The following is a 12,495-nucleotide window of genomic DNA, read 5'->3' as shown; positions in this document are numbered from 1 at the left end:
ATAATTGATAGGGTTTCTAGTTGGTAGTGTATAGGGTTCATCTATTCCAGATCACGCAATTTGCTACTGTCAGGTATTCCAGATCCCGCAATATGTTGAGGTGCCCATGATCAGATAGCACATATGGTCACATGTACTAGGATTCAATTTTTGCCGCCGGCCTTTATTCCGTTTACAGAAGCACTACTGTCATGTATTTCCTGATGCGTTTGATTGGTAGTCTAGGTCCAGCTTGTGCCGCAACAGGAAGCAATATGCTATCATGAACATAGTACATGTGTAGCAGTAATGCAGTACATGTGTCATCATCATTGCTAATTCTATTCATTGTCATAAATTTTGTAGCCTCATGGAAGGAGAAGAGGAAAGTTTCTTGTCAGGCATTCTTCTCGAAGGAGAAGACTCTCGTGTTGCTGGTTTGGAAGAGCTGACTGTTCCAAACACCCAAGAAGTTGTGCAGGCAAGCCGCGGTACAAAGGGAACCAGGAGATCAAAAAATTTCCATTACAAGGAGGACGAACTAGTGTGCTTGGGGTGGTTGAAAGTTAGCAAAGATCCCGTCAATGGGGCTAATCAATCGCGTAGCACATTTTGGGGAAGAGTTCATGCTTACTATGAGGAACACAATGAAACTGGAGCTGTTCGTACAGAGAGTTCGATCATGCATAGGTGGCTGACAATTCAATTCCAAGTCAACAAGTTTTGTGCAGCTTATGAGGCCATTACACGTAGGAATCAAAGTGGCACAACTATCACAGATAAGGTATAAAACATGTGTTCTATGTGATCATTATGAAGTTTTTTGTGCAGCTTATGAAGTTTTTTTAAATGCATAAACATTGACAATATCTCTTTACAGATTAACGATGCAAAAAAGCTCTACACGGACTGGGACAAGGACAAAAAATCTTTTGCTCTTGATCATTGTTGGAACATACTCAAGGAGGAGGACAAGTGGAAAGCCAAGATGGTAGAACTTGCTGAGCTAGAGAAAATAGCAGCAAACAAGAAGAAGCAAAAAAGTGCAAAGGTGTCGAGGCCAAGGGATCAAGGAGCCACTAATAATGATCACGTCGTAGCTGTTGATGCCGAAGAAACCGAGCCAAGGAAAAGGTCTGATGGGATCAAGAAGGTGAAAGAAAATCATAGGCGAGGAGGTGGTGAGGCTTGCATGGCAGCCATGGAGAAGATGTGGGCAAAGAAGGAGGAGTCCGATAAGGAAAAAGAGAAGGCGAAACAGGAGAGGTTCATGGCTTCACTTGCAATAGACAAGGAAGCACTAGAGTTGGAGAAGAAGAGGGCTGATGCAGATTTAAAAAGAGCTGAAGCCGATTTGCTCAAAGAGGAAAAAGAAATCATGATGGCGGTCAGTGGCCCTCTCCAGCTTCAGTGGCTTGAGATGATGCAACAGCAGATTGTGGCTAGGCGTCAAGGAAATTCAACTTAGTTTCATTTGTTTTCCTATGCATCACAAGATTTTCTTTACTTTTTTTAGTTTGCTGTCAAAGCATCGGAACCTTTATTCAGTTTAAAATGTCATCCATACTTTATTTTGCTTCAAATTATTGTTTATTGTATGCACCAGTACTTGACTGCATGGTACTGTGTCTCTTTACGTGCATGGTACTGTTCTTGAATGGTGTGCTTCACGTGGATGAAATAAAAAGTAACGATCCATCATGATATGTCCACAACAGTTCACATGGATGAAATAAAAAGCACAATCTAGTACGAATATAAATCGGGATGATTGTTCCACAGGTGTTCGATGAGATCTTCTTTCAACTGAACATGTGTATCCTTGTCTCTGATCTGTCTATGCGCCTCGATATATTCATCTAGTGATCGAGCAGCTCGACCATGAGCAGGTTCCACATTGTCAGCATCATCTTCAAAACGCTCATCAGGGTCGACCAAGAATCCCTCATCTTCCACAATCATGTTGTGCATTATGACACAAGCCCTCATGATCAATGCCAAAGTCTCAATGTCCCAAGGGCGTGCTGGTCCTCGAACAATGGCGAATCTAGATTGAAGAACCCCAAAAGCTCTTTCCACCATCTTCCTCGCTGCTTCTTGCGATTTGGCAAAATATTGCCTCTTGTTACCCATAGGATGCCTGATTGTCTTTACCAAAGTAGCCCAATCAGGGTATATACCATCTGCAAGGTAATAACCCATGTTGTAGTCGTGGCCGTTGACAGAATACTTCACTTCTGGAGCTCTACCTTCTGCTAGGTTATCAAACAATGGAGATCTATGAAGAACATTAATGTCATTGTGAGACCCAGGCATTCCAAAGAAGGCATGCCATATCCAGAGGTCTTCAGAAGCAACAGCCTCCAAAATGATTGTGGGCTTCTCCACATGCCCCTTGTACTGACCTTGTTTGTCATATGGACAGTTCTTCCATGCCCAATGCATACAATCGATGGACCCTAACATTCCTGGAAAGCCTTTCTTCTCACCCATTGCAAGTAAGCGTGTTGTGTCTGCCTCATTGGGATGTCTGAGATATTCATCTCCAAAAATCTCAACAACTGCAGCAACAAACCTACGTAGGCTCTCAAGTGCAGTACTTTCGCCAATGCGGATATACTCATCTGTCGCATCAGCTGGAAGCCCATAAGTGAGCATACGCATTGCGGCAGTGACTTTTTGTAAGCAACTCAATCCGAGTACATTGGCCGCACTGTATTTCTGCACAAAGTAATCATCGTGCGCTTCAACAGCATTCATTATGCGTAAGAAAAGAGGCCTAGACATCCTGAACCTAGAAAAACAAAAATATAGTTTGAGAACTATGAAAATATTTGGGCACAGAAAACAATTCATTCAATGTTAAAAGGACAACAACCTTCGACGGAATATTTCGGGACCGTATGTTGGATTCTCCGCCATATAATCTTGATACAACCTGTCATGTCCGCCTTGCCTATCACGGTGAAGAACTCTATGACCTTTCACAGAGCCACCGTGTCTACCTTTCTCGTTGGAAAAGTTTTCTACTATTTGAGCAGTGGCTAGTATCAGAGACTCATCGTCATCGGATGATTCTTCATCTAATGTTCTTCGAGAACGGGATCGCTTCCTAGGCATGATTCCTGATGGACAAGTGTATAATTAATAAGAAATTCTAGATGACCTAGAGATGGACGGCATGTGCAGAACCGATGAGGAGGTGGATGATGCTCACCTGCGCCTGGATGATCTAGGCCTGGTGCCTTGGTGCGGTCAGAACCGATGCGTGGAGGAGTTGATGTTCACCTCGGCGGCGGCGGCAAGAAGTTGAGTCGCAGGTGCACCGGCGGCGCAGAAACAATCGCTCGAGGCCACTGCCTGTTATTTCCGTTGGCCCTCAGCCTGTTTGTGGGCCTCGTTTTTTAGTTTAGCAAGCCCAAATGGCAAACTCTTGGAGAAACAACAAATTTTGACTTGGCAAATATTTTATCAAGTTGCTAAAATAGAAGATTTGGCAAGTAGAATTTAGGGAACTCTTGGAGATGCTCTTATATAATGGATAAAGCTTTCTGTGCCACTTCATCGGAAAAAAAAAACTTTCCGTGCCACTATTTTAGATTTTTAGTGCCGCCTCTCGCTAGTAGTAGATACTAGGGGCGTGCTTGTTGGTAGGTTTGCCTGGTCAGGCAAGCTTTGCCTTGTCCAGCCGGGTGACCCAATTTGGCTCTCCTGCTCTAGCAAGGGTAATCTTGCTCCGCACAGGTATCAAGGTGACCTTGCTCAGTAATCGGTTAGCTGTTTGGTGTTCGGCACTTCGGCTTCTTCCTAGGCCTTGTTTAGTTCCAAAATTTTTTGGGAAATTGACACTGCAGCATTTTCGTTTGTATTTGACAAATATTATCCAATTATGGACTAACTAGACTCAAAAGATTCGTCTCGTCAATTTCGACCAAACTGTGCAATTAGTTTTTATTTTCGTATATATTTAATACTCCATGCATGCATCTAAAGATTCGATGTAACAGAGAATCTAAAAAATTTTGTAAAATTTTTTGGAAACTAAACAAGGCCCTAGCTCAGCGAGACGACGTAGTACTGTGGTTGGGCTTCCTAGCACAGGTGGGTTTGCCTCACACACACACACACACACTAGTGATGGGCAAACAAACCAAATACACTCTATATTTCTCTTCAAACTTCTTTAATACTGTGGGTGGAAGTAAGAAAAAGATGGAGTTTCCAGACACGAGGGGCAAGACCCACAAATAGAGATGCGTCCACATTCTGCCCAAACCGGGTTTACATGATTCGTTGCGTGTACTTAGGCCTTGTTTACTTCTAAAATTTTTTGTACTCCCTCCGTCCACGAAAGAGCCAATTTCTAGAGTTGTCCTAAGTCAAACTTTTTAAATTTTGACCAAATTTCTAGAAAAAAATGCTAAGATCTATGGTATCAAATTAGTATCATTAGATTCATCATAAAATATATTTTGATATAATGTGTATTTTATATTATAGATGTTGTTATTATTTTCCATAAAGTTAGTCAAACTTTAAAAAGTTTGACTGGCACGGATCGTAGGAATTGATTCTTTCGTGGACGGAGGGAGTATTTGACAAATATTATCAAATTATAAACTAACTAGGCTTAAAAAATTCGTCTCGTCAATTCTGACCAAACTGTGCAATTAGTTTTTATTTTTATCTATATTTAATACTCTATACATACGTCTAAAGATTCGATGTGACGGGGAATTTGAAAAATTTTGTAAAATTTTTGGGAACTAAACAAGGCCTTAGCTACGGAGTGAGAGTAATCTCAAAAGATTAAATGCTAGGAATAGAGATTTTGATTAATAAAAGGTGCCCCCAACAACTTTTCTTAATTTTTGGAGATGTTCTTAATGGCGTCTGTGTTGTTTTGCTTTCTGCTGTATCAATACTCCCTCAGTCCCCCCAAAAATATCATTTTTACTTCCCAAAAAGTCAAACATTTTAAACTTTAACTAAATATATATATATAAAAGAATATTAATATTTATAATATATAACTAATATCATTTGATGGATCACTGAACAAATTTTTGTAATAAATTCATTTAGTGATATAAGTGTTGCTATTTTTTTTAATTAAGCTAGTCAAAGTTGAGAGAGTTTGAACAGCACGTATCTCATAGTATCATTCTTGCTATGACACATGAAGTATATATATGTATATGTGACTGTGAGGAAAGGAAGTGTATCAGAAAATGTCAATGGTTGTAAACTCATATGTCTAATCCTGTGCTTCAGATCCCAGATTCTATTCTCTGCTCCTATCCCCACTACCTGGCTTTAGGCTTGAGCTAATTAACACTTCTATTACTTGTGTATAATCGTGGGCTGTTGTCTTGTTGAACTGGTATAGTAAAAGTCAGCTACCAGTAGCCTATACCCTTTTGAGTCAAAAGAAAATGTGGTTCAGACAGAAGCGATGGAATCCCAGAACACCGCGACACGTACGCCGGAGCGGCGCGACCATGGGCGATTTCCACGGGCCACGGCGTCTGTTGACCCCGGGTACATTCTACGATTAAACTGTAACAAGCTCACTACCAAGCGGCCGGCACTGACCCCTATCAACTAGACAGAGTAGTATAAGCGAGCTGCGTGCAGTGGTAGCAGCAAGCTGCAGGCTGCAGCTGTATAGCTAGCCGGCCGGCCCCGGGCGGCAAGACCACGGAGCAGCAAGAACAGAGAGCGGAGAACGGCAGCCATGGCGCTGGCGCCGCCCCGCTCCGTCGAGCTGCCCGTCGCCGACCCGGACAGGGCCCGGTTGCATCAGCTTGGATACAAGCAGGAGCTCAAGCGCGGCCTCTCGTAATCGCTCAATTCCCGTTTCCTGCAGGGTTTATTTCTTATATACTCCGTATATATATATATATATATACATACATATATGCATGTGTAGTGTGGTCTCGAACTTCGCCTTCTCCTTCGCCATCATCTCCGTGCTGACGGGCGTGACGACGACCTACAACACGGGCCTCCGCTACGGCGGGCCGGCGTCCATGACGCTGGGCTGGCTCGTCGTGGCGACCTTCAACGGCTGCGTGGCGCTGTCCATGGCGGAGATCTGCTCGGCGTACCCGACCTCCGGCGGCCTCTACTACTGGAGCGCCAAGCTCGCCGGCAAGAACTGGGCCTCGCTGGCTTCCTGGGTCACCGGATGGTAAGTGTACGCCGCCGTCGTCGTGTTAGAATTAATTATCGTATCTTTGCCGCTTTCTCCCTTGCGTATCTTTTCTTGTTGACGTTCTGTGTGGCGTCTTGAAATAAAATGTCGTCCATGTTTTCATTCATGTCAAAAAGAAGGAAAAATCTACGCGACAACTGACAGTTTAGAATTTTCCGAATTCCGAGTGCGTGCGTCAGTACACGTGCACGACGAAGTCATTAGTTTTTCCAGGTTCACACACACATATACAGCTAGTTTTCTCCGAAATTCTCGAACAGATGTTCTTGTGACAATTAAGACCCATTGACCCAATAAGCTAGCATAACAATCTTTTTGTATACATATAAGAAACCTAAGAGCAATTTCAAGAGTATGGCTAAATTTAGATATGGAAATTGGCTCTCTAAAATAATTTAGCCTCTCAAAACGAAAAGGTTTCACAACCGCTTGTCTAAAGTTTGGCTATCTATTTATTGGACCTGATGCCCGTCAGGCTTTGGATTAAACTCAAGCGACATGCACGACACCTAGGCCCCCATTGGGCTCCTGGCCAATAAGCGCACAGGAATCGGCGCGAGTGAGCGTGATGGCAACAACTAGCTATACCCATCGAGAATGCCGGGTATATATGGCTAGGTATTTTACAATCTCGAATAGAGTATATGATGGAGGCCATTTTATGTTGTATATAAATAGGCTAAACCAAACTCCATATTATAGTAGCAACTCTATCGGAGTTGCTCTAAGAGCATCTCCAACAGTTATGCAATTGGAATTTGCCATTTGTTGGAGTTTGCCAAGTCCCTAAACATTTTGCCAAAGGAAAAATAAGTTCATCTTCAAGTGTTTGGCATTTTTGACTTGGCATTTCCCAAAATAGTGGACCCAACTATTTTTGTCCAGAAATCTTTCATCTTCGCGGAAAATTCTCTCGCGCGTCGCGCGGGTGCTTTCTTTTTCACGCGCAATTCCTTCGCTCGTCGCCGCCAATTCTCTCGCGCGTTGGGCGGCCGTGTTCATCCTGCAAGTCCATGTCGTCGGTTGGTCCAGGTCGTCGAGATCTGATCGAGGCAACAGTCCCAGGTAGCACCGCGGCATCCAGGTCCCAAGGCTTCCGCAAGGAGGGCTTCGAGGTCGCTGCTCTATCCAGGCCGGCGACATCTGCTTGAGGTAGCCTCGCGTCACTGCAAGAAAAGGAGGCGGCGATGGATCTCCTTCATCCCTGCGTGAAGAAAGGAGGCGGCGCGTGGGGGAAAGAAAAGAGTCACGCGCCGGGAGGAGTCGTCTCGCAGGAAACTACCGCGACGTGGGGAGTACGGGCACGACAAAGAGTCCAAGATTCTCGGGATATCAAAATTGTCAAGCCATTGTGCCTATGCAAAAATGTCAACTTTGATCCATCAAATGTCAAGTTTGCCAAAATGCATAAGTCAAATGCAAAACAGTTGGAGAGCAATTTTTAAGTTTTTTTGGCAAATTTCAAGAATGCAAAGTCCAATTGCATAACTGTTGGAGATGCTGTGTAATAAGAAAATAGGATACTGACCAAACAAGCAGACATAACACTTCCTCCGTCCTGAAATGAGTGTGCGTATTTTGATGAGTCAACTTATCTCAAGTTTCACCAAATATATATAAAAATATATTAATGTTTATGATACTAAATAAACATTATTAGATTAATCATGTCATCTTTTTTATAGTAAATTTATTTAGAGATAAAAATATTAATATTTGTTTATAAATCTAGTTAAATATGAAATCGTTTAAAGTGTACTTAATTTGGGACGGATGGAGTACGCCTTGATCCGCGATAAAACTGTATATGATGAGAAAGCAAGCTAACATGCGAAACACATGAAATATAATTGATGACCTTAGTCTTTTGTTCTGTTTTGCAGGTTCAACATCGTGGGACAGGTATGGTATGGTATATGCATGTGTGGCTCGTTTGATCCATGAAGTTTAGTGTTATTATTCGTTTGCACTTGCACCTCATCAAATATATTCTAGATCCATGAATTACTATCGCCATGCTTGCATGCATGGACATCACGGAATCTCAGCATGCATGTGGCTAAGTATGGGCTAGTAGTGGTTCGATCTCTCATCAGTCATACGCACTCAAAAACCATGTAAACAACTTGGTCAATTAACAGTGGGCAGGTACGACGAGCATAGACTTCTCGCTGGCGCAGCTTGTCCAGGTGATCATCCTGCTGGGCACCGGGGGAGCCAACGGCGGTGGCTACATGGCCTCCAAGTACGTCCTGCTCGCCATCTACGGCGTCATCCTCATCCTTCACGGCCTCATCAACTGCCTCCCCATCCACTGGCTCTCATGGTTTGGTCATCTTGGAGTCTTCTGGAATACAGCAGGTAGACGATATTAGCATCGTCTGCAGGGGGGTGAATTCAAGAGCTAGTCTGATCACCGAAAAATTAAACAAACTCTGATCACTCCAAATCTCCAATGCATGCTTTGTTGGTTGCATGGATTGTACATGCTATATGTATGTAGGTGTCTTTGTCCTGGTGATCTTGGTTCCAGCGGTCGCCAAGGAGCGAGCGAGCGTGGGGTTCATCTTCACCCACTTCAACACGGACAACGGCATGGGAATCCACGACAAGGCATACATTCTCTTCGTCGGCTTGCTCATGAGCCAGTACTCCCTCCTCGGCTACGACACATCTGCTCACATGGTAAATAATACTCCCTCCCAAATTAAATCCCAAATCCATACAAGTTGAATTCTGAGCATTATTCATTCTGAAATGAATTCTGATGACATCCAACCAACCACGCATTCAGTCAGAGGAAACGAAGGGCGCGGACCGGAGCGGGTCGATCGGGATCGTGACCTCGGTTGCCCTGGCGTCCATGTTTGGATGGATCTACCTGGTGGCCTTGACGTCGCTGATGACAGACATCCCCTACCTCCTGAGCCCCAGCAACGACGCCGGCGGGTACGCCGTCGCGCAGGCTCTCTACACCGCCTTCCACGGGAGGTACGGCAGCGGCGCCGGGGCGGTCGCGTGCCTGGCGGTCATCGCCGTCGCCGTCTTCCTCTGCGGCATCGCATGTGTCACCACCAACTCAAGGATGGGCTACGCCTTCTCCAGGGACGGAGCCATGCCGTTCTCGCGTGTATGGTACCGGCTCAACAGCCAGGAGGTGCCCATCAACGTCGTCTGCCTTTCTGTCACGGTTGCATTCATCATGTCCCTCACGGTACGTACGCGTGGGTCAACAAAGTTTAATTTCAATCTCAATTTTGTTCGAAACAAATAATTGAAACTTAATTAATCCATGCATGTCGTCTTGTTCGATTTGATCGTTTACAGTCACTTGGGAGCCAGGTGGCGTTCCAGGCGATGGTGTCCGTGGCGACGACCGGGCTATACATCGCGTACGCGCTGCCCATCTTCTTCCGCGTCACGACGGCCAGGAAATCCTTCGTCCCGGGGCCGTTCCACCTCGGGAGGTACGGGCTCGCCGTCGGCTGGGTCGCCGTCGCCTGGGTGGCGCTCGTCACCGTGCTCTTCTGCCTGCCGGTGGCGTACCCCGTCGCGGAGGACAACCTCAACTACACGCCGGTCGCCGTCGGCGGCGTGCTGGTCCTCAGCGTGGGCACGTGGCTGCTCCACGCACGGTTCTGGTTTGAAGGCCCCGTCATCAACGTCGACGCGTAGTGAAGGTTAATTGAGGCGGAATAGTTGTGTCTTGTGTGTATCTAGTCTAGTGAAATAGTAGTATAGTTTTGGGAAAATATATATACAGTACAAACTGCGATGTGATATGTTTTCGATGTATGCGGCCTTGTTTAGTTGTTGGGACGGAAAATTTTTGGATGCGGTACCACTTTTGTTTATATTTAATAATTATTGTCAGATTATAAACTAAGTAGGTTTAAGAGATTCATATTGTAAATTATAGGTAAACTGTGCACTTACCTATTGTTTTTATCTATATTTAATACTTCATGTATGTGCCATAAGTTTTGATCTAATGGGGAATTTAAAAAAGTTTTTGGCTTTTGGGTGGGCCTAGATCACAGGTTGACGATATGGAAAATATAATGCATGCATCGGGTCAGGCCGTGTGTAACGTTCGTTCGTTTGAGCTCATCTGCCGAATTTGTCAGTCATTCAGCAATATTTTTCTTTCACAACAACTCAGTAAACAGTATTTTTAGTCATGACTTATCAGACACTCAGACACAGGGGCGTAGGGGTCCATTACCAAATTTGCGCCTGGCCAATTTCGATCGGCCCAAATTTGGTTGATGTGCCGAATTAGTTTCATCGTCAATCAACACGAGTAGTTTTTTTTGTCTTTTTCTATAGTCTTCAAAACCTTGTATCATTGGTAGACGGGCCTGTTTAGATTTCAAATTTTTTTAGCTCAAAGAGAATTTTTTTTTGAAATTGGGGCTGAGAACTAAACGGGACTAAAAAATTTTGGAGTCAAAATTTTGGACTGCAACTGTGCACGCACTCCCATGTAAACCCACAAATGACAACTTGGCCTGTATGCAGTTGCCAGTTGTACACAGTTGCAGCCTAAAATTTTGGCTCTAAAATTTTTTAGCCCCGTTTAGTTCTGAGGTCCCAATTCCATAAATATTTTTCTCTTTGGGCCAAAAAATTTCAAATCTAAACAGGCCCTGAATGTAGAAGACAATTAAGTTAGACTTTAATGTACTCTTGTTTTTTAAGATATCGTTTATGTAAAGCTTTCTATCTTAACCTATACCAATATATATTAGATATATAGGCATACTTTGGTGTGTGTTTTATTCAAATACTCTACAATTATCTAATGATGGAAAAATCAGTATGTGGTCTTTGTGCAGTCGACACAAAAAAAGGAACTCCTAATGTGTGCATCTACTCACTCTGCCTCTATTTAAGTGTTGCCGTGAATTTTCTCAAGTCCAACTAAGTTTGTAGAAAATATTAACAATATTTGTATTTCTAAGTAAACTATTACCTGCTCACTCGCACGTGTCGTCGTGGCGATGGCGGAAATGCCTATGCCAGGACAAAGGGGGCTTGCTCGGGGGCAGTGACGTTCAACGCCGCTATGAATCCCACCTATTGAGGACAATGATAGCGCCCAAGCCCTTGTCTGCTTGTCTTGGGGCCCTGCACCTAGGATGCTTGCGGCGCTCGGTGCGGCCCGCACGGTGGTGACAAGGCTCATAGACCCCCATGCGCCCATGTTACAACCTGATAGAGAGGAGATCAATACTTCAAGCCGATGTGTTTGGTTGTTTCAAGCAATTAGTGAGCTACGACATCATGTTGTGTGTGAGAACTTGCTGCCTTTAGCTTGTTAGAATCGTGTCGATGACGTATCAAAAATTGAGTTCTTTCATATAAGCATACGAATACAAGGACATGAGAGGAAAAAAGATATATAGGGGATATGAGGCTCTTTTATTTGTTTAATTGTTTTAGTACATACATTTCCTTTTATAGAGGAGCACTAGGGTTCGTTAGAGCTCTGGCAAACCCTAGTGCCCGCCTTCTTTCCCTCCCCCTCTAGCCACAACGAGCTTCGACAGCGACAACCTACCTTCGATCGTGGCACCCTTTGTTGGCATTTCTTAACGTCATCACTAAGAACAGGGTTTAATCCGTCCTCAACAACGATGTCAGAAATGTCGTGATAACACTTACTAATGCAATCACCAAGATTAGAGTATAAATCTATCCTAAGCAACGGTGCCAGAAATGCTTGTTAGCGTTTCTTAGCGTCGCTACCTAGAATAGGGTTCTGCTCTACTCATGATAATGACATTGGCAGTGTTATATTGGCAGATCCGTAGCATCACCACCTTGAATAAGAAGCTAGATCTACCTTCCCGATAACGGCGCCTTATTACCGTTAGGGTAGGGTTCCAGTTCTTAATCATGGTAGTGGCATTAGGATTGCCATGTTGGTATTCCTTAACAAGTCACTAGCTCGGCGCATGTCTAGCAACAGTGTTAAGTATATATCGGGGTGATAGTTCCTTAGGTTTGGAGTTTAAGTACCGCAAGCGGACGGGAATTATCGTGTAGCATTTCAACCCGGGGATTTACCGAGTGTCGTATTTATAGGTTCGCTCTAAGGAAGGCTTAATATGTTCAGGATTCTAAGATAAGCATAGATCAAAGTAATTATGATAGCAATAATGGAATCAAAAGTCATAGCAGGTGATAAACATTTATATGTAGAATAGTGATCCATCACAATCTAGGCATGGCATATGGGCTAAGGAATAAAAAGAGACTAAAAGAATGAATTGAATCAAAGAATAAACAAACAA

At 43.8% G+C, this 12,495-nt stretch overlaps 3 protein-coding genes across 4 annotated transcripts; 2 read left to right on the top strand and 1 right to left on the bottom strand.

The window, feature by feature from the left end:
* LOC8062308 lies at positions 364-1,511 on the top strand. The gene is made up of 2 exons (XM_002459040.2): positions 364-763; positions 860-1,511. The coding sequence occupies exons 1-2, from the start codon at positions 662-664 to the stop codon at positions 1,445-1,447; spliced, it is 690 nt and encodes a 229-aa protein (XP_002459085.1). The 5' UTR covers positions 364-661; the 3' UTR covers positions 1,448-1,511.
* Positions 1,726-2,643, bottom strand: LOC110433782. The gene has a single exon (XM_021456351.1). The coding sequence runs from the start codon at positions 2,641-2,643 to the stop codon at positions 1,726-1,728; it is 918 nt and encodes a 305-aa protein (XP_021312026.1).
* Positions 5,521-10,005, top strand: LOC8062307 (amino-acid permease BAT1 homolog). Of its 2 annotated transcripts, none has more exons than XM_021455837.1 (7): positions 5,521-5,820; positions 5,912-6,172; positions 8,080-8,098; positions 8,338-8,441; positions 8,700-8,881; positions 8,991-9,410; positions 9,524-10,005. In XM_021455837.1, exons 1-7 carry the CDS (start codon positions 5,717-5,719, stop codon positions 9,841-9,843), a joined length of 1,410 nt encoding a protein of 469 aa, XP_021311512.1. In that variant the 5' UTR covers positions 5,521-5,716; the 3' UTR covers positions 9,844-10,005. The 2 variants fall into 2 exon arrangements, with proteins under 2 accessions (XP_021311512.1, XP_021311511.1); XM_021455836.1 differs by having other exon boundaries at positions 5,523-5,820; positions 8,338-8,557.

Source organism: Sorghum bicolor, chromosome 3 (assembly GCF_000003195.3).
Source record: "Sorghum bicolor cultivar BTx623 chromosome 3, Sorghum_bicolor_NCBIv3, whole genome shotgun sequence".
Taxonomy (NCBI): Eukaryota; Viridiplantae; Streptophyta; class Magnoliopsida; order Poales; family Poaceae; genus Sorghum; species Sorghum bicolor.
The sequence above is the reverse complement of the archived record's forward strand: the minus strand, read 5'-3'. Positions and strand labels throughout refer to the sequence as shown.